General features: G+C 36.7%; 1 protein-coding gene across 2 annotated transcripts in view; it reads left to right on the top strand.

Moving 5' to 3' along the window:
* Window positions 1-22,641, top strand: part of INPP4B (inositol polyphosphate-4-phosphatase type II B) — a 251,431-nt gene that overhangs the window by 105,156 nt on the left and 123,634 nt on the right. For both annotated transcript variants that reach the window (XM_090288092.1, XM_090288091.1), the window contains exons 7-8: window positions 5,562-5,673; window positions 11,762-11,834. In XM_090288092.1, coding sequence (XP_090144218.1) covers window positions 5,562-5,673; window positions 11,762-11,834 — 185 coding nt within the window. The remainder of the gene's footprint in view (window positions 1-5,561; window positions 5,674-11,761; window positions 11,835-22,641) is intronic.

Genomic DNA, 22,641 nt, shown 5'->3' with positions numbered 1-22,641 from the left:
AGCTGTTTAGAACTCCTTACAAGTCCTGATATAAGGCCTTTGAAGACGGGCTATACTTCAGGCTCTTTGGGTTGGCCTTGGGTAACATCTAAGGGCTTTTAACACAGGAAGAGAAATAAAACAGTGACAAGCAGAGCTTTAAGAAGAAAACCTGACATGGATGGGATGGAAGAAGAGAAAGCTACCAGAAGACAGGAAGTAGGTTCTTCAGGTGTAACATAACAGAAGTGATGAAGCAAATTGGTATGTTGCCATTGGAGAGGAACACATGAAAGAAACTTTATAGACAAAGGATCAGTAGGACGTGGTGACTTATTGGAGGGTAGGGGCAAGGCAGAAATAGAGGTGGACTATTCTGTGGTTTTGGTCTTTGGAGAATGGCATGCTGTCAATGCGAGTTGGGTTTTGAGAAAAGGAAATGTTAGGTTTCAAGCTTATACAATGTGACATGATAATACCAGGACAAAAGGAAATTGGAGTTCTAAATCAGGAAATCAGGACAGAGAAGGGAATAGAGGAGAACTGTGGTAGAGTCTCATAGAAGAGAGAGTTGAATCCCACAATAATGGATGGGATTTTTAAAGGCCAGCTTATAATGAGAAAAGAGGAAAAAAACAAGGACTAAATGTTAGTGTTTCAGTTCTAATAGTAAGAACTACTAAAAAGTTTTATTTGAATTCTACTTTGAAAGTATTATATGGCTTCTTACATGTCTGAATTTCAATCAGAATAGAGGTACCTTTAGTTACACGTATTTAAATAGAACTCTCACTTTTGTGAGCCCTATCTAAATCTAGGATTGCCAGATAAATGTGCTCACCAGAAAGATCGTCAGAGTGCACTCATTCGGTCACTCACTCTGTTTAATTACCGTCTTTGATCGTTTTCATGCAGGTGAGGTCTTCATTTCCCAGTTACATGTCTAGGTGGTTTAAATGCAAGGCATGTCTTGTAGCTGAAGATACCTGTGCATAGCAGCAGGCTTACTTTATATTCACAAAGACCGACAGAATTCATCATGGTTTTTCCCCTGATGTTTACAGAGCCATTTGTTGGTTTGTAGCTTTGTGGCATTTCCAAAGTAGAGGAATTATTTCCATGTTACTGTTTAATATTTCCAGCGGCAGTTTTCCTTTTCTTCTTTTCACTCTACTAAGAATGGTATAGTAGGTGGTGAAGAAGTTTAGAGGAAGAATGACATTCAATTGTCCTTTGTTGGGAGACTGTCTCCCATCCCGTTTTCTTCAGTCTTCTAAAAATGTTTGCATATTTCAGCCTAGGAAATTAAATATATCATTAGGAGGCATTAGGGGAGTTATTTTAAAGGCATATTTTGAAGAGTCTTAATCACTAATGTATTGTGCATGCAGAAAACCTAAGTGAGAAGAGAGTATAGATTGGTATTGCTGAAATTCCCCACTTTTTCATCTTGTGGGCATGGTTAAATATTTAAGTGTATCTGCTGAAGGAAATAAGAACTCGGTGTTGTGACTAAAATATTGTAGTGGCCATGAACTATTCATCTTTCATTTCTCTTACAGTTCTCTACATTAACTAGTGGTAATGATCTGGCAATAGACTATTTGAAATGGCATAGTCTTTTTTTTTCCCCCCACATCGATTGAAATAGTTATCTATTACTACAGCCTGCTCTTATTGCCATGTAAATTTTTGGAGAAGTGTTTCTTGGTTCAGTCAAATTTATATCTGTATAAAAATACCAAGATGCGATACCATAACACCAGCCAAATATGTATGTATGCATTGGATATAACAAGAAAAACCAACTCTTTTATTGGACTTTGGGCTTCTTCCTAGGTTTAGCATTCATTTTGTTTGTTTGGTTTGTTTGGGGGGAAGGTTGGACAGGAAGTCGGGGAATGAGGATGGGAGGCTAGAATGTGTCTGAGATTTTCCCCAACGATGTAGCAACCTCTGATGGCCTGCAGTACCTGTGATAGAATCACCTATGAAATCATAGGAGTAATTAATGCATGGTGTTTGACTGCTGAAATTGTGGAACAGCTAGTAGAAACTGGCTCTTTGTTTTGCAGTAGAGGAAACTAAAATCCAGAGAATTGAAGTGATATGTCCTTTGTCACATAGCTAGTAGCAGCTGAGTCGGAAGTAGTACTTGGGTTTATTGATTCCAAGTCTAGAACTCTCTTCAATATGTCTCTTCTACAGATATGATGAATTTCCAGTACATGAAATTCAGTAGCTTTTTTGTGTGTGTGATGAATAATGGTTAGGCTATTATTTCCTAGGCTGAAACTTGATGGTTTGAAAGTGTAATTAAGCATTCAAGAATGTATTTCCCCCCCCTAAATATCCACAAAACAGCCTTTGGAGACTTGGAATAGCTATTTCAATTGTGACTATCCTGGTTGGAAAGAAGGGTTGAATATCCATACTCTGTGTGTAGAAAATTGATACAGAATAAATAAGAAACTTCTCTACATTTTAACTACTGGTTCATCAACAGGGTGAACCATGCTCTGGGTATCTTGGGTTCAATTCTTAGTTTATAACCTGTATTCCCCATTTGGTCTCACACAATGCTTCTCAGATGAAGAAGCATGCTTCATGATACTTAAGAGTGTCCTACCTAAAATGGTTTTGGGGAAAGATATTGATTCTAGAATCCCTCTATTGTCACGAGATTAACCAAGCTCCTTGCTTTGAGTTTGCTCTGGGAACTAAGTGGAAGCCTTAAGAGATAAAGAGAAATAGGAAACCCAAAGACATGAAGATTATTGAAAAAATAGCCAGATACTTTTTTAAAGGGGATAGAGAGAACCATGGTTCAGAAGTGTACTCCTACAGTAGATTGCTCAGTCATCTGCCTTGGTACTTTGAAATGCTTGCTGTCATTGAAATTATTTATAAACTTATGTTCTTTGTTCTATTAAGAATGAAAGCTTTATAACTTCATCTTTGATTACCAAAGCTTTCTATCTCTAATAGGTACTTTATCACTGTTGAAATGCATATGACATAAGATCCTATAATAATCTTTTCCTATAATCTTGGATACCTATTTTAGTGAAATATTTCTGGAATCAAATTAAATATAACACATTAATGACAATAATAATTCTGTTGTTCCTGCTACTACTACTAGGAGGAAGAATTGGGGGAGAAGGAAGAAGCACTTAGCTTGTATAAGGCATTGTGTTGAGCACTTAACAGAAATCATATCACTTAATGCAATCCTTACAACAAAGTTATCACCATCTCCATTTTACCAAGGAGGTTTCTTGGAACTAAGTTCCTTGCCGATGGTCATGCAGCTAGCAGATTAAGTCCAATTCTTGAGTTCACACTTTTAACCATTAGAGCACATATTGGCATATCACCCAGACCTGGGATAGGCTGTGGCAGGTCTATCTTCTGTTCCAAATCAGTGTGTGCATTACTTGCTTTACTTCAAGGAAAACATTTAGAATGTTATATATAGGCTTTGCATTAAGCTACCTCAGTTTGTTCAAGCACAAAATCATTTTAAACAATTCTTATGAGAAGACACAGATTTCTTTAATTGTTATTAATGTTCAGTTTAGGAGGAAAAAGTCTACAAATCTCTTAGAAAAAAATTATGGGTAGTGCCAAGGAAGGTTCTGATTAATAAACTATGTAATTATTAGGTACTGAAAAATTGTAGAATTATGTCACATCATAACTTACGACGTTATTATGTCATTTTCAACCGGGAAATAGTATAATGAATTATTTAAAACCATCCCAGAATTGAAGCTAATATAGTTTTTCACAAAATCACAGACTATACTGTCATCCATGTGCACATCTTCTTTGTGATGAATAATTGAGCCAATTTTATGATTTATGCTAATTTAAAAATAGCCAAGAAGCATTTTGTATTTTAGTAAGAAATATTAATATGCTATTTACCAGGTAAATAACTTTTTATGTACATAATCTTTATTTTATTACATTATGACATTAGCTATGTATGTCAACAGAATTTTCTATTTCAGTTTCCTCAGAAGCATAGTTCATGATCTAGTAACATAATTGTTACTTAACTTAGTCATTATTTTAATTAGCATTTTGGTAAACTACTTATACTAATTTTCCCATTCCTCTTTTCTGAAACCTCTAGTAATAAAATAGTGACATTTAGAAGGAATTGGCTGAAAGAAAGACAGTGTTGGTATTCAGATTAAAATTAAAAACAAATTTCAGAAAAGAATATGACTAGATAAAGAAAACTGTCCCGTGACTACTATTAGTTAATTGGCCTTAGAAGTTACGGCAACATGTCATAACTATGGGGTGGCTTGCTACTCAGTTTCAAAAAAAAAAAAGGTTCAATGGAGAAATATCATTACTTGTGACAGTGTTACCATGGTATGATGGCATCATTTATTCTGGTTTTTTGTTTGTTTGTTTGTTTGTTTGTTTGTTTTTTTGTCCAGAGAAAGAAATTAGAGACTCCTTTACCTTGGGGAAGCCTTTCCATCTTGTTGAGTCTCCATTTTTTTTAATCTGAAAAAGCAATAGGTTGTACTAAATGATAGCTATGATTAACTGCTCTGCGTGTACCTTACTTTTTTACGTTTGCTAGGAGAGAATCCTCTTAAACTAGTCTCTTAGAAAGAAAAATGATGTTAGAGGAAAGACACAAAATCAAATGTTGTAGCCAGTGGCCCAGTGATAAAGACACATGGGGAAGTTTATTCTCTTTTCTGTTGTATTCAGCTGGACTCTCTGCAATAGATGTACACAGTATCTGATGCCGTTGGTTTATGCCGGTGCAGAGATGGGGAGGCCGCCAAAGAACGCCCTGACCCGAGGTCTCGAGGCCACTCCTTCGTGAAGTCGTTTTTGACAATCCATACACTTACCTTGCAAATTCGTCATTAGTTTTCTTTTGAGATTATAAACAACACTAACATTAACATGCGCCCGTGTGTCTTAAGCAGATTTATTTTAATTAAAACCAATGAAGTAAATAGTAGAGTTAGTAGTTTTTGGAAATATGTTTGGACATGCTATAGCCCTTTCTTATCTATGGGGGTAAATTTCAAGACCCCCAATAGATTCCTGAAACTGCAGATTGTATTGACCCCTACACTATATACTGTACTCTGTTTTTTTCCTATACATACATACCCATGACCAAGTTTAACTTATAAATTAGGCACGGTAAGAGATGAAAACCACTAACTAACAATAAAATAGAACAATTATAACAATGTGCTGTAGTAAAAGTTTTGTGAATGTGGTCTTTCCCTTTCAAAATATGTTATTGTATTTTATCTACCGTGTGGAGATGCTGGGCAAAGAGATGGTTCACGTCCTGGGCAAGATGGAGCAGGACTCTGCAAGATTGTATCATGCTGCTGAAAACAGCAGGCATTTTAAAAATGTATGAGTTGTTTGTTTCTGGAATTGTTCTATTTAATATTTTTGGACTGCACTTGATAGGAGGTTACTGGAATCCCCGGAAGCGAAACCGTGGGTAAGGGGGGGAACTGACTGTAATTTAAGGGAAGAGAAGCTTCTTACCGTTGCATTTCCTTTATTTTTGGTTGCAGAACTTCCGATGGTGGCAAGGTTGTTGGCACCATAGAAGTCAGTGTCGTGAAGATGGGGGAGATTGAGGATGGGGAAGCCGACCACATCACCACAGATGTGCAGGGACAAAAGGTAGGATCTCAGCCAGCTCATGGCACAAGTTAAATGAGAAAAGATCATCCTTGCCAGATGCCTGAATCACCAACACGTCTGTGGGGCATGCGATCTCCATTATTCAAGAGCTGGATGAGAAATCAGCTCTGGAATTGGAGCACTGTGAGTGTTTCCTCCTCTGAACCAGAGGGCTATTCTCATGCAACTCTGCAAAGCCAGGAGCCTCTCAGGAACCCCTTCCTCCTCAGGGCTGGCTCCCCTGTTGACTGAGCCTCTTCCCAGCTGGAACAAAAGTGTCCATGGTGTGGCATTCTGCCATGATTAACCCTTTGTGAGGTGCCCGGGGAATTCCTGCAGGGCTATTGCCAGAAGTAACCTCTTCGCTACTCTCAGAATCCTCTTTGGAAAAAGATACAGTTTGAACTTAGATTTCATTTGTAGGTGAAAGACAGCAGATTTAATCACATTGTGCCTTATGAGGTTGTAGAGAGAAGCAGGAAATAGTATCCAGCAGAGGGACAGCTCTGGGGGAGGGGCAATGCCGGCTGGAGGCCAAGTGGCTTCCTTGAAGGCCAGGATAAAGGTCCAGTGCGCATGGAGATGTGTCCAGGCTTTTTACTTTCTACTTCCTTTTTTTTCCAAGAAACAGAAATTTGATATCAAGTTTTATCCTAGATCCCATTTTAGGAGTGCAATTGCTTGTTTCACTGAAGCACAGGCGACAGACTTAAAAACTGCTAATAGTCTTTTTTTCAGGAAAATGAGTTTGTATTATAATTCCTACATTTTTATAAATGAACATTTTTAAATGATAAGACCTATTCTGACTACATTTCTGGCTTAGTATCTCTTACCTGGGATCATTTGAATTTTGCCAGTAAGGAAACATCTACATGGAAGATGGTGCTTAACAGATTATCAACTTTACAAAATGTATCTAAGACTTTATTTCAAAAACATATTGTTCTTGCCCCATGGTAGGCGAAGGTCTTATCTGCTGCCTCAAGCCTTGTTCCCCTCTGTTCCCTTACTCTCTCGGAGCTTATCTCAGATCATGAAAATATCCCAAGGAAAGCTGAGATTTGAATCAGATTTCTTCCAAATGTCAGATATCAGGGCTGTGGTGAAGTTTTGTGACAGGTCATCTTAGGATTTGTGTATTCAAGACCCTTGCTTGGGGGCTAGGCCCCTTCATTCGATTCTTGTGTCCCTGGGAGTTCTATACGTGACCCACCTCAGCCACCAGCATGTGGATGTGTGTATGAAAATTAAGGAGGGAGAATTTAGAGGGTAAGTGGCAACTGAGAGCAGAAATAGGCAGATAAGGGGCCTGCACCTGTGGCGGTGAGCCAGGGGGCCAGGAGCAGACACACGTCCCATTTCAGAGTTGAGCAACTTTCCCTGCCTCTGAGTCTATTACCAGCCACTCTGTTCTCAAAGGTCAGCCACCCCTGTGTCCGTTTCTGTGTCGCTGTTATGAGGTAGCACAAACGGAATCTGCTCTTTTTGTATCTGGAGAACTTGATGCCCCACCCAAGCCCTGCTTTATGTTTCTGACTCAGAAATGTGAGCCTGAAAGAGACTCGGCTGAGCAGCTCTAGAAATAGGAGGTAACAGTGTCAGCACAAATGGCGCACAAGTCCCAGATGACGGAAATGATAAACACAGCAAGCTCTGCTGGCCTTAACTCCATCCTCTCTGGGTTCTGAGTTAACCTTGACTTTCGGCAAATTTTTAAAAATAAGGTTGCTATAAACTCTGTTGGCAGTCCCCGGGCATGGTTGTGCTTGAGTGAAGCACAGGGAGTAAGTCCACTCTGCGTGCTATTTCGAAGAGTTGCGTGGAAATAACTTTGTCTCAGGGTTTTTCAAAGCGTGGTCAGTCATCTGCGCTGCTTATTAGAAACGCCGATGCAAAGACCCTTCTGCTGATTTGCTAAACCCGAAGCCCTGAAGTGTATGCACCCAGTTTGTTACTAATGGAGATTTAAGGCCTGAAGTTAGTGAATGACTAGTCGAAGCAGATGGAAAGCCAAAGTCTGAAAGGAAGGCTGTCACTCTCATGGGTTTGCATGAATGAGAGAGAAAGAAATAGAGCTACTCTTAGACCCCTAGTCGTGTAGGTGAATGACACATGTTATCCCTCGTGTATATCGAAGCAGATAAAAGATTAATAACTGTATTAATCAGCTCAGGGAGAAGGAGAGTGCTGTGATGTCTATTTCTCTTCTTGTAGGACAATAACCCTATCGGATTAGGGCCCCATCCTAATGATCTCATTTAACCTTAATTACCTCCCTAAAGGGCCTATCTCCAAATACATTCACACTAGGTGTCTGGGCTTCAACATGTGAATTTTAAGGAATATAATTCAGTTTTTAACATTACCACTGATATGAAATACTGTATTTTAATTTTGAATTTTACATAGCCTTCAGAGCATGAAATAAAATACAAAAATAATATAAACTCTCTCTTCTCATATACATTTACTTACTTGTTTCCTCAAATCATATTATTAATATACAGGGTGGGCAAAAGTATGTTTATAGTTGTTTGTATGAAAAATAATACAATAATAAATAATAATAAAAGAATAAATTCTGTGTTTTGCATACTAACAACTGTAAATCTACTTTTGCCCCATCCTGTGTATTTTTCATCCAGAAAAGATGGAGCAGGGGGTCATTCATTACACAGCACTGGTTCAAACTTTTATTTGGTGTATGTATACATGGAAGCAGAAGATAAAGTGTTCATACCACATAGCAGGAGAAAGAAAGATTCACAAAAAATACTAATATTGTCCCTTTACAGAGCCAATATATTAGGTGAATTATTGCATTTGGCATCCAAACTTTTTTTTAAATTTTGGAGTTATTTTTGACTTCTTCCTTTCTCTCATATTCCTGGTAAATATGTCAGCAAATCCTGCTGATTCTGACTTCTTAATGAATCCAGAATCCAAGGACCCATGACCCCTTCACTGTTACCAACATTGACTGTTGATAACAACAGTCTCTTAAATGTTTCCCCAATTCCTTCTTACTCCTCCCAACCCCACCCCCAGTCTGTTCTCAATAGAGCACTTACTCAGATGCAGAACGTCATTCCTCCAATGGCTTCTTACCTCCCTGACAGGGTAAACCCCAATTTTTCCAGTGACCTGACCTAAAGTCCTGCAGGTGTTGCCCCCACTGCTTCAGTCACCTTGTCTTTGACGCCTCGTTCTTGCTCACCACTACTGGCCACATTATCTTGCTAGACACTACAGAGGGTGCAAAGACAAATGTTATCAGGGACTTCTAGGAGATGCCGGACCAGATGTAGAGAACCACAATTTAAGGAAAAACTAACAGATAGGAATGTACCTTGCCAAGAAGTTTTGGTCTTGAAGGGATTCCTACAGAACTTTATGATCATTGTTCTTACAATTTGGCTAATTTCCTAGCCCAGTGAATAGCAAATGGATGTGTTAGTTGATATTTAAAATCATTAAGCTCCAAGAATTTTACATATCTTGTTTCTTCTCCTTGGCCACAGTTACCATGAAGTGGCACTTTTTAAAGAGTAGTCATCAAAATCATTAGATATTTGGTGCTAAATATGGTACAGAAAGTGTGTGATGTTTGCTATTCCTGTTTGGAACCACAAATGTGAAGTCATTACATTGAGAGCACACACCATATGAGGTGGAACGCTGCAAATATCCATCATCATGATAAGAATGCACCGTATACGTAGGTTAAGCCTCCTTAAGCACAGATGCCACATCTTCCTTTGATCTCTGCATTCTCTGTAACATCTCAGCACAGTGTAAAAATGATTCTAGGGTCAATTGTAAAAATATAAAATAAAATGGGCAAAGAAAATAGGAAATATGGTTCTTTGCTTAAAAAATCTTTCAATCTAAAGAGAGACATAGGCTACATTCAGGGAACCATTGAAGAAAATAACTACCAAGTCCAAGCATGAAAATATTAATTAATTTAGGAAATATCTATGGGATATTTTTTGTTTATGTTTTATGGATTTAAATCTTGAGATCCTTTTGAATAGTAGAGCTTTAAAGTACAATATAAAAATTGCAAAATAATGATGCTATTAGGTTAAAATCATCCTGAGTATCTGCCTTCCTGTGTGGATGGGATTATGGCTATAAGACAATCCTATTTCTGTATCCATTGGTCCACATGGCAGGCCTTCTGTTAGGAAACAGAAAGTCGACTTTACTTACACAGAAGCAGGGGTACCTCCATGCAGGCAAGCAGCTTCTCAGGATGACAGCCTGATGCCCGTGAATAACAGACTTCTTCACCAAGAGGGTTGAATCTAAACTCTTTCTGTGTTATACTGTGGATAATCCTCTCTTCTGGAAAGCAGGATGGCCTGTAGTGATATACCTAGCTCTTGTGTGAAAGGGTATCAGAGTCGAATCAAGAAGAGGATGTGAAGTCCAGTCTGAGAATATAGGATTTGATGGGGCAGTAAATAACTATTTGTGTGTTCTAGAATAGAACATTAATATGATGAATATGGTGTTAACAAAAGATTGTTTTAACAGCCCTCTATCGGCTGAAAGGAGCAGAGGAAATACTGGAAATCAGAGAGAGAAAAGGTGTAAGAATATGTCCCAGCATCGCTGCACATTGCTTCCATGATTTAGGAGGTGCATTTCCAAACCAGCTGTGGATTAAAAAAGGCGGGGCCTGGGGGAGAGTGTCGGGTCTCTTCTGACTTCTTTTTGGTCAGGATTTAGAGAACATCAAACTTGAAGAGCTATTTGCAGTTATGTCTTCTTTCAGTGAACTAGGACCTCAATATAAGCACTAAGGAAATTATGGAAGCACATTTTTTTCCTCATCAAGAAAGTTTCCGAGTAATGCGATGAATGTTAGGACAGAGGAATGAGTAGTGGACTCTAGGAATACAGAAAGTAACATTTAAATCAAGAATTAAAGTAACATCTCGAAATGCTTGATATTCCAGCATCATCAGAGACCTCAGTGGCCGTGATTCTTACGGGGGCCAGCCCGGGGAGGAAGAGCGGACGGGTGGTCAGGCCGGGTAGGAAGCAGCCCCAGCAGCTCTGATGCCCTGTCCTAGGGAGGCGGTCTGAGTCCTCGGAGCCTCTTAAACAAAGCCATGAGCCCTTCCTTCACATGGCCGTGTCCCTTAGAACTCATCACCAAAAGAACTTTTCTGATTTTTATTTGTTTTTGTCTGCATTCACTTGTTTATGTTTGACATATTTGCTTTGAAAATTTATTCTTTTCTTTCAGCTGGCCTTTTTTTTTTTCTTTTCCCTTTTCTTCTGGCTGGACATGGAAGGAAACACATTTGAAGAAACAAATGCTGGCGTTAATGTGAAAATAGGTCTCTTGCCAACCTCTTGGGGCCAGAAAAGTTTTGCTTCTTCTGTTAGTTATAATTTCAGGGGAAGCTGAAGGAGGGTCACACATTTACTAATAGATAATCTGAGATATTGTCTCCCACTCGTGGTTTACTCACCACGAACACAGCAACATTTTCCTCTGAATCTCTTCTGTCTTCTGTCTAGAGGGTTGTCGGCTCTGTAAAAGGCTCAAGGGCAGGCTTGTGATCTCTGGGTCAGCTTATTTATAAATTGCCCTAATACTGGATGAGCAACTGTTCGTATTGTTTTGCTGGAGACAAAACTCTCCTTTTTCTTATCACTTTAGATGCCACAACATATTTTGTTTTATATTTAAAGTTGCCCTTACTTAAAATCTAGAAAACGATTTGCTTTTTATTGGTTTGCAATCATCCCGGCTGTTCAGAAAACAAAATCCTTCAGCTTATCAAATGTGATTGCTCTACTAGGAACATTCAAGGGCATTCCTTTCCCGTTTTTTACTTTCTTTCACAGGTAGTCTTTAACTAGACCTGAAATGTAGTCTATCATTATATAATACAATCATATTATATTCAAACAATCACAAGATAAGCAAGTTTTGTTATAAAGATAAACCTGAAAATAGTTTCACAAAATGTCTTGTTCAGAATTTTTTGAAATCATAAAAGAATCTTCTTATTTTGATTATTGTCAAATATGTTCTTTCCCTTTTTCTTTCCGTTTTTCCTAGTGTGCACTGATATACGAATGTACAGCCCCAGAAGGTGTGAGTGGAAAAGACAACTTACCTTTTTTGAATGCAGGTATGTCCTTCAGCTCTAGAAACTTACATTAGTTTCATCTGAACATAAATTTTAATTTCCTGTGAAATCAATACTGAACCTGGGCAACATTCTCAGAGACTCATTTGTGAACACTTAGTAATTGAATCGGTAATTGTGAGGAGCCAGCAGAGTGGGTTAGACGTGACAATTCCATAGGAAAGATATATAAATAACTTTATAAATCTTTATATAAAGATCTATAAATCCTGTTAGCTATTGGGTTTTATATTATCTGAAATAAGACACACTGGAAGACAGAGTAAGTATTAGCAATGTGAAGCTCTTATTCAGTTTGACTTTCTAATTATAAAACTAAAAACAAAGTGGCTAAAACAGTAGATATATGGATCTGGTGGGAAAAACTCATACACGTGTTTGTGCATTCTTGGGGATATATGCATATACTGTATTACTTATAGTAATATGTTTGAATTTCAACAAGGTGCTAAGCAATGTGCTAAATTATGACCATGTAAATAGAACTGAGACATATGGTACAGTTAAAATGTGATAAAATGTACATGTAAATTATGGAACTAATATTTGCATAATGTAAGTTATGATACCAGTACTAATAGTAAATAATGACTATTACAATGCCAGTCAATATACTTACTGCCTTATGTGACTGTCTTACTTTGCTTTCTGACATCTGATGTGTGCTATGAAGAAGACACTATCATTATCCCCATGTGACAGACGAGGCAATTGGTTAAGGTCACCTACCTAACAATTAGCAGGTTCAGAATTTAAATCCAGTTTTGATCCCAAGGCCTTTGCTCATACTTACTAGGCTGTGCTATTACTAAAAAGCCATTAATTAATATGTTCGTGTAACAATAAAATAAGCTTTAATATTTTCTAGTCCTTCCATGTTGAACATTTAAACAAAGACATAGATAGCTTTATAATCAGCTTAATGAATGATACCGTACTTCAAAGGCTGACTAATACATAAGCCCTAAACTATTAACAGTTGTTCCCCAGAGGAAGCCACTAATAACAGAGAATGGGAACGAGAAAAAGGAAGACAACCCTTTGACTGCGTTTATACACACAGAGAACTCAAAGTAAAATTTAACAATAACAAAACATTAACTATCCTTCTATGGAATAAGCTATTATACCAAAGAAAAGCAACTGCTTCTCAATTTAGGACCAAACGACATGTTTGTTCTGTTTTAATTTTTATTAAGGATGTAATATTAAAGGTTCATTAAACAGTGAAGGGCTACCAGAGAGTTAGGCCAGCCAGGTACCATAACAGTACTTGATACATTATCAGTGTTGTTAAAGTATCTGATGTATCCTCAAAGGGTCCTCTTCACATTGATTTTTCCACCTGAACGTTGACTAAACCTTTAGTATTTGATTTTAATATATCCAGATAATCTATTTAACTTGCTAAATGTCAGTTTTGAGAAATAAAATAGAGTGTGAGAGATGTTACGTTCATTTTCAATACAGTTTGAATGAATCAGGTTATCACCAAAATCATCTATACTATAATTTTTCAGTGACTTACTCCTGTGAACTTTGTAATTTCTTTATGCCCACAAAGAGAAATGCCATTTTAACGTACAGATTCATTTAATATAAATTTCAAAGAGAAAGAGAGAGAAAATGGCTTTAAGTAAGAGAATATTACCCTGAGGAAGCAGAGACAGAGGGAACACGGTGAAAAATAAATCACCACCTCCTCACACCTGTGCCGTGAGAGCTGCAAGGTGTGAGTCTTGGAATTCCAGTAACTCTTCCAAATTACCAGGGTACTGTTCCTAATGTGTAAATTGTAACATGACAAAGACAGCCACCCGGAATTGATGCGAGCAGGTGTATTCTGCAATTCAAATATACTGACTTAGTGGGGTGAGAGATGATTGATGACTGCTTTTCTTTCTTCATGGAGGTGACACTTAGTGGTAATACTCCACTGAGTTCCAATGACACTTTTTAGTCTCCTTAGTCTAGTTGACTCAGAGGAGCACTCAGAACCTAGGATATTTGCCACACATATTTTCTTTCATTAGGCAAAGAAAAGACTAAATTACGGTTAAAGATTATAAAGTCTTGATTTTTGTTTATTTTTCAAGTTAAATTTATAGGATGACATTGGTTAATAATATATAGATTTCAAGTGTACAGTTCTATGATACATCGTCTGTATATTGCATTGTGTGCTAAATTTTTTTTAAAAAAATAAAACTATGACTAAATACTATTCATGAAATGTTTCTGTTCAAAATATAAAAGTGCATAGTGCAGGTATAGAATATGTATGACATTGGCCCATGTGTACCTTTGTCTTTTGTTCTATTTATTTATCTATCTAAACTCTGTAACTTGAGAATGAATCCATTGTATTCCCATGTGGTATTTTTTAAATGTGTAGGCAAAGAGAGCTATCGATTGTTCTCAAGTCTGTGCATTAATGTATTATATGGAAGTTACCATCCTCCAGTGAGTTATGAAGCACTTATTGAGTGAGAAGAAGAGAATGTCATATCTCTCAGCAGTTCTTCCCTATTCTATTTATATCTCCAGAGGTTTAATTTATAATTCAGGAAATTCAGTTATCTATTGTAAGACTAAAAAGAAAAAGCTCTTCCCCCTAAGGTCTCATTTCTTTCGTGACCTGTTTTGTCTTGCAAGTTGAATGTGTATGTTGGGAGTCTGGGGAATTGAGGGCAGAAGGAGAGAAAGGATGAGGAGTGGGGCAGAATTTATAATTCTATAAGAAAGATAGAGAAGTTCTTTAACTATATGGGAAACCAAATTCCTTTTAGCTGTTGGATTTTATATACTCTGAAACAAGACACACTGGAAGACGGTAATGTACATTTAGAAATGCAAAGCTCTTGTTTACAATAGTTTGGTTTTCTAATTACACAATGCATAGACTAGAGTTGTTAAAACAATAGGTTTACCTCTTTAATTATGTGTTTATTCATTTAAGCAAAAAGGTAGTAAGAACACGTAAGTCTATTTGTTGCTGGGTAGGGGAATAGGGAAAGATAATTCTGAACATAGGGAAGTACAGGACCAGTATCTCATATGTCCTGCTAAATCACATCGACAGAGGCACCTTGTCTGCAGCGAAACAGTAACAAACGGGCTGTTGTGCTTGGAACATAAGAGCGCTGGATGGGCTGTCAGATCTGGTGTCAAAGCCAATCAGCAGGGTGACCCTGTCTAGGCTAGCCTCTCTGCCCATCAGTTTTTAAAAAATGACCAGATCAACCTAGACAGCCTTTGACTTGCTTTTTGGCTCTCAAGTGATCGAAGAAGATAAAACTTAGTTTAGCCTTTGCCACGTTTTACTTGTTTTTGCTGATTTTTCATAAAGGTATTCATTTTCAGCAGGTTCATGGAGGCACGTTTCACTTCTCTCTCATTTACAGTTGTCTTTCTGAGGAGTTATTGGTATTCGATAAGACTAACCACAGATATACCTTTCTAGATTTTTGTCAGGATGACAATTGTGTCTGGGTTTCTTAACTCTCCCAATTTTCCTTGTAAATGTACTGTGGTGTACCCTTACATTACTGTGCCTAATCTGTAGAGCAAATGGCCCCTGTCCCAAAGTTTTCTATTATCTTCACATTTTGAGTGAGTTTCCTCCTGTCCACAAGCATTACATCTGATACAGCATCTGCCTTGGTTGAATTCCATATTTCTTGAGTCATGAAATTATCCTTCATATTCCTAAAAGACCACTTTCATGGTGTAGATCAGTGTGTGCGCTGTCCTTCAGTCACACAGGGTGTGTCTGACAGCGATGATTCCCATGACTGTGTCAGCTGGAATTTGAACAAAGTGAGACAATTCCCTCCCATCGGCCCTACATACATTCCCTTCTCCCTATGTGGAGAACTCAGTGGTATTTTTACTTTTTGTTCACAGATGGCTCACACCTTTTCTCAGAACAGGCCATAACATCTTTGATTTTTTTTCCCCCAAATAAGATTAAGCCTTCTACTGCTTTTGTTCTGCAGAAAATGTTAGGTTATAAACTATTTAAGAAGAAGGAGCATTGCTTATTTATTTCTGTATCTCAAGGGCCAGAATACAATAGGAACTCAGTAAATGTTTGTCATATGGCTGATAACAGGCATATCTTCTTATTTGAATTGATTCTTCAGGTAACGAAAACTGCACTGTTGCTCTCTCCATGAGAAAGATGTTCAGATGTAATGATTTAAGTTTGAAATAAAATGAATTATTACTTTTCTTAAAGATCACTACCAAATTCTCATTTTGAAATGTTTCTGCCTCACATCACAACACAGATTTTAATTGCCTTTCACAATATCACACAACTGAACTAAATGTTGGGGTTACATTCTCCTCCCTTCACTGCCATCAAAAAACAATGCATGACTCAGAATATTTTGAGGGATTGTCAAAAATTTCTCTCTATACTTAGTTGGGTCTTGATGAATTTCAGGCAAAAACACATCCCCATATTTCTTCTTTTTTTCTTTTCATTCATGAGGTACTAAACATACTTATATGCTTTGTCAAATTTTTGATGATATTTTGTATTAATAAATATATCTCTGTTGTATTTGATCTATTTTTTTAAGTAATTTATTTATTTGTTATTTATTTATTTTTAGAGAGAGGGGAAAAGAGAAAGAGAGGGAGAGAAACATCACTGTGTGGTTGCCTCTCACTCGTGCCCCCAACTGGGGACCTGACGTGCAACCTAGTCATGTGCCCTGACTGGGAATCGAACCAGCGACACTTGGCTCTCAGGCCGACGCTCAATTCACTGAGCCACACCAGCCAGGGTCTGATCTAGTTTGTTTAAATAGACTTTGGCCCTTGTATTTATAACTCTGTGATACATAAAATTTGGAGTCATTTTGGCTTATTACATGAGCCCTTGATCTCATATACCTGCTCCCCGATCTCTTTCCCCTCTGCTGTTTTAACAAATGCGATGGACTCCATTAACCTTGATCTTATGGAATCCTCATATATTTTCATTACTGTGTGCTAATATATTGAGGATGCTAAGTAACTTCAATGGAAGAGTGAATTTCACTATCTAACAATCAATGGAATCATCTGTTAGACACTTTCAAATGCTTCCACTGTCTCTCTAAGTACACTGCCTCCTCCACTGCCCACTTTAGGTAAACTAGGAGAACAATAAAAACAAGAAGATGATACAATGAAAAAATTAATATTTTGTGGATAAATGCGAGGAGACCTTTCTTTCAGTGGTGGTTTTTCGCTTTCTACGTTGTGATGCCTGTGATGGTCCTCGAAGGGAGGTCCTGATTAGGTCCTTCCCTCTTGCATTTGCCCTTCTTAGTGTAACCAGCTGGTGCTCTCACTCTTCTCTTGCGGAAAGTAACGCTGCAAAATGTCCAGGTTGCAAGGTTTAAGCTCATTTCTGTGGAGTGTTTGCATTTCCTGGGCAGTGCGCGAGGTGCAGGATGCTTCCCTGAGTTGCCGGGAGTACCTTGAACAGAGGCAAATTGGCAAGAAACAATGTGAGCTCAGTATGCTGCAGGTTGCCCTGGTTGCTCAGCATGAAATGTGAGCCAGCTCTACCTTCTCTAGCTTTGTCCCTTATTTTAATGACTGAACTAGAATTAAGTAGAACAAATCAAACCAGAAAGAGTGAAGCAGATCATTTCTTTGACCACCTAAAACCTAAAATCTAAATTCTATACACTGAACTCACCAGTTAGCTATCACCAACTGGAGACTAAAATCTCACAAATATTATTTTTTATGTTTTATTCTGATATCTGTTATAGTCTTTCTTGTTCTTGGCCTTGAATTAAAGGTGGAGGGTCAAAGAGTTTATGGGTTTAACTAGACTAGCACTTGGTCCAACTCATCTTGTATCCTATTCCCATTCTGTGGTGTTTTTGTTTTATTGCAACAGAACAATACACAATAACAATTTAGATATTATAACAAACCTAGGGAATAGTAACTAAATTTTCCTTGGGAGTTTCTTTATTAACAATTAATTGCATTTTTATTATTTTAATTTTTATTGAATTATTGGGGTGACATTGTTTAATAACATGATATAGGTTTTAGGTGTACAATTCTATAATACATCATCTGTATATGAATATTGTATTGTGTGTTCACTACCCAAAATCAAGTATTTTTTCATCACTATTTATCCCGTCTTTACTCTCGTCTACCTTCCTACACCCCCTTTTCTCTCTAGTAGTCACCGTACTGTTGTCTGTGTTTAGGAGGGTTTCTTTCTTTCTTTCTTTTTTTTTTTTTTTTTTTGCTTAATCCCTTCACCATTTCCACTCAGACACCAACCCACACCCTCATTTTTATTGTTTTTAAAGAGATAATTCTTTGTTGTATTTTCAGAGTTCCTTTATGTTTTCCTACTCTCCCTTCTATTAGCCATGTTTAGGATAATGTTTTAGTGATTTCTGTGAGGTCTTTCAGTTCTCACCCAATCTTAAAATGATGTATATAAATCTAAAATAGGTTCCAGTACAAATAAAGGATTGTCAATATCTAATGGAATTACACAGATTTATCTGTAGTAAGAATAATGTAGCACTTAGAGAATGGGCAATGTTTATACATTGAGCTGAATAATTGAACTATTAAACAACTGCATAATTAAAAGCTTCAGAATGAATAGAATCTCTACAAGAATCTGAAGTACATTAAAATAATGATTTTGTAAGGCTTGGAGCCAATAAAATCAGATTCCATTTAAATATGTGACTCCTACTACCTCCCAAAAGAAAGAAAATACATGAAGATAGTCACAGATGAGCTTCCTCTGGAGAAATATGTTAAAGACAACCTGTTGAAATGAGGTTTCTTTGATGGGTCCTTGACCCTGAATCCAGATTTCCAAAATTTTTTGTCCAATCCACTGACTCCCCTAAGTCACGCATGCGCACACACACTCACACACACACACACAATCGCGTGCCCCCCCCCCCCCCCCCCCCCCCCCCCCCGGTGATACCTCCCTGGTTTATCTTTTTGCCCCCAGGTGGCTTGGGCAGTCATGTCTTTTGTGTGTGTTGGCTGTGGTGAACATTTCCTTGGTGTCTTAACTTCGGTAACTCAGAATTGAAGGAGCTGGGCTTTCATAATTGCTTAATCCCATTGAAAAGCAAGTGGCACATTATCTTGTTAGAGGCCCTGTTAAGACGTCCGGGAGAAACAATGTTGAAATTTGAGTTGTGCTTCAATTGGAGGGGGGGGGTCTGTCATTTACTCTGTGTCCCCGTGTTCATTCACTTCATGTGTTAGACCTCAAGGGAAATGTATCACTATCAGTTCCAGCATAGAACTTCACCCCTATTAAGTCACCACTAGACCATGACATGCCCCAGCATGTCTCTGCTACTTTTCTCCTGGTAGAATCTATCACGTGATATTTTCATAGTTGTTTTAGAAAAAGTAGTGAAACACAGGAAAAGAATGCACAGGGGGGCTTTCTTTAAAAAGAACTTATAATAAATGTTAGATAGATATTATTGCTGGGTTGAGCCTACTGTATGGTCAGAATGCATCTCTTTTTTTAAAAATCATTTTTTATTTTTCAATTACACATGACATAGAATATTATTTTAGTTTTAGGTGTACACCCTGGTGATTAGACATTATATAGCTTTCTAAGTGATTATCCCAATAAATTTCTTACCTATCTGATGCCACACATAGTTACTAGAATGTTATTGACTATATTCCCTGTGCTGTATTTTACATCCCTGTGACAATTTTGTAACAACCTTTATTCCCTTCACTTCTTTCACTCATCCCCCCAACACCCCTCCCATCTGTCTCTTATCTATAAGTCTGTGTTCTGCTTGTTCATTTACTTTGTTTTTATAGATTCCATTTTTGATAGATATGTATTTATTGCCATTTTATTGTTCATATTTTTTATCTTTGTTTTCTTCTTCTTAAAGAAGATCCTTTAACCTTTCATGTACTACTGGTTTGGTGGTGATGAACTCCTTTAGCTTTACATTGTCTGGGAAGCTCTGGAGATAACTCATGGCATCTGGGGAAAGTCGGAGCCGAATGTGACAGACTCATTTACAAAGCTGGAGTGTATGTGCAGAACTGTCGGAATTTTATCTCTGCTGCAGGGGAGAAGCATTAAAAAATGACAAAAACATTCATCATTTATGGCCCATTGTTCAATATTTGATGCAGGAATACCATACCCTTTTTTCGTGTAATGATGACAAAATCTCCCCGCTATCAACCCAGCAAGGATTTTGAATCAAGAACGTCTTATCTGGTCATTTTTGTAACCAGTGCAACAGATGTGCATGGAAATTAAAAGTCAGGCTGTAACATTTTTATTTTTTAAGTCATATGACATTCTATGTTATTTTAAATACAGAATAGGTGTTATTACTTTATACATAATATAGATGTTCAATAAGAAATCCCACTGGATCAAATTGTGTTTAAAGTAGATCACACTATATATATCTACATTGAGATCCTGATAAATATATAAAATTTAGTACTAATATTTGGAGACCTGTGTATATCCAAAGATCAGAATTGTGTTATACAAGTTAGATAGGAGATATTATTGGGATTTTTTTAATGGTCAGGTTGTCTGATATTTTAAATTTTTCACCCATGTATTTCCCATAAAAACAGTTGTGTTGCCATAGAATCCTTGGGTGTTATGTGCTGGATGGTCAGAGGAGAATTCTGGACATCATTAATCAAACTGCTCTTGATTTCTTTGATTTCTGCTTAAGCTATTTCAACAAAGGTTTATATTTAGAATGCAGTGAAGAGCATTAGAACAAAAATAATAAAATCAAAGTTGAAGGAATAGTTTTGTTATAACAGAAGATGAAGAATTTTATAATTTGTGAACTAATTCAAAATATAAATTTTATAAATATAATTATTGTTTTATAAAAGGCAATAAAAATCCGAACACTCTTAACCATGGTTTGAAAGATACAACGAGTCTGTATACTCTTAAAAAATAGGCTAGGAAGGCAGCATGTATACTGAATATAGATAAACCAAGTAGCTGAATATTTATTTAGCTTAGCAAGAAAAAAAGTGTAGACCTTTTGGAGACTGAGTTTTTGTCTTACTATAAAAGGATGCATTTATATTCTTGATCATGTTAACTATATTAAAATTCATAAGATCTTGTGTGTGGTTTAATCTGTCACTGTATTGAATCCAATACATACTTTTTCTCTCCTCCAACTCTATAGAGATGAGACAATAGATGTAGTAGTAACATTCTGATATCTTTGAAACATTGTCACATTAAAAATGAATGAAATATTCGAGTCTTTCACTAACTTGCTGTAAAATTTTTATATTTCAGATGAAAGAAAATTATCTAATAAGGTCTGATATTCAAAACATATAAAGAACTGATACAAATCAATAGAAACAAACAATCCAATAAAAAGTGCATAGAGGATCTTAATAGACATTTTTCTAAATAAAATAAAACATGCAGATGGCCAACAGGTGCATGAAAACATACTAAATACCACTAAGCATCAGGGAAACATAAATGAAAATCACAATAAGATATTATCTCATACCTATCAGGATGGCAATTATCAAAATGACAAGAAATAACAAGTCTTGGCAAGGATGTGGAGGAAAGAGAACCCTTGTGAACAATAGGTGGGAATGTAAATCGGTGCAGACACTATAGAAAATAGTATGGCGTTTCCTCAAAAAAATTAAAAATAGAACTACCATATGATTCAGCAATTCCATTTCTTGCTATTCATCCAAAGAAAATTAAAATACTAATTAAAAAAGATATATGCCCCCTTATGTTGACTGTAGCATTGTCTTCAATAGTTAAGACTTGGAAACAATCCACATGTATCTCAGCGACTGAATGGATTAAAAAGATGTGGCAGATACATACAATGAAATACTATTCTGCCATTAAAAAGAAAGAAATCTTGCCACTTGTAACAAAATGAATGGACCTTAAAGTCATTAAGCTAAGTGAAATAAGTCAGACAGAGAAAGACATACTGTGTGTTCCCACTTATATGTGGAATCTAAAAAAAAAAAGAGAGAGAGAAGTAAAATAAGAAAAACAGAGACAAAGAACAGACCGGGGGTTGACAGAGGCTGGGGGTTCAGGTAATGGGTAAAGATGGTCAAAATGTACAAATATCCAATTATAAAATAAATAAGTCATGAGGATGTAACATACATCGTGGTGACTATCATTAATAATACTGTATCACATGTTTGAAAGTTGCAAAGAGAGTAGATTTTAAAAGTTCTCATTATGAGGGAAAAATGTGTAACTATGTATGATGATGGATATTAACTGGACTTATTGTGGTGATCATATCACAATATATTCAAATGTTGAATTATTACATTATATGCCTGAAATTAATAAAATGTTATATATCAATTATACTTCAATAAAAAGAATCTAAACTTAGTTAACTTTATATATGGATCTGTGATATAATCTAATTGATAAACTTAAAGGTTATATTTATGTTAAATATGGTTATACAACTTAATTTGGTCATACAACTTTATATTTTAAGTATTGTCTCTGAATAGACTGGAAATATTCTGCTCTTTTGTGGCTCCTATTGGCACTTTTGAAAAGTAAGCACTCTGGCTAATTCTTAGTAGGTGGTAGGTAAGTGTACCGGAAGCTTTGAATCTGGTCATTGAAGAATGGGATTTTTGAAATCAAGATTTCTGGTGTATCCATACTGATAATGATAATTTCCAAAAACTTTACCTCTGACAATAAATAATTCAAGAGAAATAG

Source organism: Furipterus horrens, unplaced genomic scaffold (genome assembly GCF_987537825.1).
Source record: "Furipterus horrens unplaced genomic scaffold, mFurHor1.1.pri manual_scaffold_10, whole genome shotgun sequence".
NCBI classification, from domain to species: Eukaryota; Metazoa; Chordata; class Mammalia; order Chiroptera; family Furipteridae; genus Furipterus; species Furipterus horrens.
Note: the sequence above shows the minus strand (reverse complement) of the source record. Positions and strands in the feature narration are given on the sequence as shown.